The sequence below is a fragment of the Mesitornis unicolor genome, unplaced genomic scaffold (assembly GCF_000695765.1).
Source record: "Mesitornis unicolor isolate BGI_N332 unplaced genomic scaffold, ASM69576v1 scaffold52467, whole genome shotgun sequence".
NCBI classification, from domain to species: Eukaryota; Metazoa; Chordata; class Aves; order Mesitornithiformes; family Mesitornithidae; genus Mesitornis; species Mesitornis unicolor.
The window spans coordinates 1-3058 of NW_010198085.1; the positions used below are offsets into that span (position 1 = coordinate 1).

Here is a 3058-nt window from a genome sequence, read left to right on the forward strand (position 1 = left end):
TTTTTTTTTTTTTTTAAGAGCTCTGCTCCGGGGACTTAATGGCATATTGTAACAGGTGGGATATTGAAAGGTGTTTAATTGTCTCTCAGTGTTTAATGTGGGTAGAAATTTTTAGTGTAGAAACCATATCTTTAATTTGCAGGTCCTGTTAGGCTATGAAGGCTTTAATGGAAGTCGAAATGCAATAAACTGAGTGGATGAGTCACAGAATTAAATCTCGGCATCTGGAAGCTTTAATCGGAGCGGCAGTGTTTTAACCACATTGGAGGTAGTGGCTTTTCAAAGTACCTGGTATTTCAGTGCTGTAGAGCAGCAAAATGTTTGCAAAACTGAAGAAGAAGATAGCAGAAGAGGCAGCCATCGCTCCCAGGCCAGGAGGAGCTGCCAGGATCCCCAGGTCTGTCAGTAAGGAGTCGATTACATCCATGGGAGCAGACTCTGGAGATGACTTTGTGAGTTACCCCTCGCTTGTGTTTTGATTTCTCTACGGCATTTCTGTTATGGCTTTACAGGCAACCACCTTATGTCTGGTGTGTGAGTTGAATGTGCATTGTGGTGTCTTTGTAGGTGTGTGTCTTGATGTGTAGGTGAGTCATTGACTTGACTAAATTTAAATACTGAAGAGAAAATGTATGTTAAGTGTGGTAGTTACTGGGAGGCTTATATTCCTGTGTAAACATGAGTTACAAAACTATCATGATATGGAACGTTGTTAAACAGGCATAAAATATTGAATAAAGCTGTATTAATTTGTAAGATGCCTATTTGTAAAGTTAATTAGTGAAGCACTAGGAAAGCACGCTAGGTACTGGTTAGCCATGATCTCACTGTGGGTCTGTGTTTACCTCTTGGCTTCCTGGTCCTCTTCCTACTTGGTCACGTTGTTTATGCAACGTGTACTTGGTCTGGTTGCACTTAGTGCTGTTGTGGTTCCTCCAAGGTCTGGTTTAAAGTTTCTCATTATAAAGTGATTTAAGCAAGCTGTGTAACTCCAGGAGTGTATGGGTTAAACAAGAGCCTGTCACGTTCTGGCACCTCTGCCCCGTGGTGGCTGTCGTGCTTTTCAAAACCTGGATTAAGACACAGTGTCACACCACAGTTGGAGCCAGCAGTACCCGCTCTGTTGCAGCACATCACTTAATGATTCTGATTTGCTGTCTGCACAATGGAGAAGTTATGTAGTCGGTTGAGTTTTAACTCATTTTTTCTGAAACTTGGCTGAAATTCTAGTTCTGGTAAGCGGCAAGTTGGAACTCCCAATGTTTAAATACATTTTCAATGGAAATATTGGCCTTTTGTTCTTCTGAAATTATTTTGCACTTAATAAATTCTCACATAGAAACTTCATTTACTGTAAGACTTCTGCTTTGACCCATTCTGAAACCTGTACATTACAGCCTGATTTTCTCCCCTCTGTTGTTCTGTTACACCATCTCCTCACTGATCACTCTGAACAAACTGTTTTCAGCTACAGCTTCTTTTAAAAGCGTTGTGTTTCATGCAATGGGCCAGCGTTGCAGTGCTGACTGTTTAAGCCCTTGCTGGTTTTCTTCTTCAGCACTTTCTACCCGTTCTGCTGTGCTAGCACAACTTTCCCTTTTATGTGAAAAACGGCAGCGTTATTCCTCGGTGGGTTGGTGTTTATTATTGTAGAGTTAGTATAGGGCAGGATTACTCTTTCTAAATTCGGTGAGTTACCTGAGTGTTGTTTTTCCCAAGGCTTCTGATGGGAGCAGCTCTAGAGAGGATCTTTCATCCCAGCTGTTCAGAAGAAACGAACAAATCAGAAAACTGGAGGTCAAGCTGTCTGGTATGTCTGGCTGTCTTGATACATAGAAACCCCTGTTACTTGAGGAAATATTTTCCTTTCAACTCAAGTGTTTCAATTTATTACGAATGCATGGAGTTAGGGTTTTTTAACAATCTGTTTTTAACAGCCCTGTTCATTGTCATCTAGGTAGCATCCGGTACAACTGGTTTTGTTATAATGACAACTGACTCTTTTCTGCTGATTTCACAACACATTTATGTGATTCATTTGGACAGCTGGGATAGCTTTCTGTCCCCATGCTTCAAATAGTGTCTTTCCCCACTTTTATTTTATTTATTCTGCTTACATAATGGTTTGTTTCTCTTTGAATCTAAGCTTTCTGCTGTTGACAGTAACACAGTGCAATCCTTAAAGAAGTGAGCTTTGAAATGAAGAAAAAGCAAAGGATTCAGCATAAAACAGTCTTGAGGGGTTTTTTTCTTTCTAAGATACCTTGTTGTGTACAGCTGTGGTAAGGGCTCTGCTCTGACACTGTTTTCCATCCCTCTTCTATGGAGTGGACCGGAGGCTGAACTCTGCTGTGCTGGTGCTTCCCAGAGCTCACAGCAGGCCTTGGAAAATATGAGAGCTTGTAGCCAGCTCAGGATTACTTTGATGTATGCAGGAGACTTACCAGGCTGCTGTTCAGTTCAAGAAAATACAGGATTCAAAGATGATTTCCCATTGCAATTTAAAAGGGCAAATTGTTCACCTGCATGTGTAAGGTAAACTTAAAAGAACTTAGTACGAGAGAGAGAGGTTGTAAGCATCAAGAGACTCATGCAAGCAGCCCAGTCAGTAAATAAATCCTCCTTTCCATTGTATGTGAACTTCTCTAATGTGGGTGTGTGAGTTTTGGGGTTTTTTTTAAATCTGCCTGCCGTGTCCATTCTCCTGAGTAGGCACAGTAGTGTTAGGAGCGTGGGGTTGTTAGCCGAGGGGGAGCATCAGTCCCAGGGATCCTGTGTGACCTGAGCCGCACGGACAAGGACACAAGTGTCTGTGAATTGTCCTGTCCTCACATCCTCCAGTCAGAGACACCTTCCCTAAACAGTCAAATAGATCTCTGTTCTTGAACGAAGCAATAAGTGGGGGCAGCTCTTCATTCGCTGGTACTGCCCTCTTCTGTGTCACTCGCGCACCCAGTACAGGTCCTCTTGTTTGTACCAACCATTTACCCTATGGACAGTGCAGACCTATTTGCTTGTGTTCATTGTTATGGCCACCCAAGTTTTCCTCAGCAGGACT

At 42.3% G+C, this 3058-nt stretch overlaps 1 protein-coding gene across 1 annotated transcript in view; it reads left to right on the top strand.

Moving 5' to 3' along the window:
• Positions 1 to 317: 317 nt before the first annotated feature.
• Positions 318 to 3058, top strand: part of GOLGA1 (golgin A1) — a 14315-nt gene continuing 11574 nt past the window's right edge. Inside the window, exons 1-2 of the mRNA XM_010189018.1 lie at positions 318 to 452; positions 1720 to 1810. Of these exons, the coding sequence (XP_010187320.1) occupies positions 318 to 452; positions 1720 to 1810 (226 nt within the window). The remainder of the gene's footprint in view (positions 453 to 1719; positions 1811 to 3058) is intronic.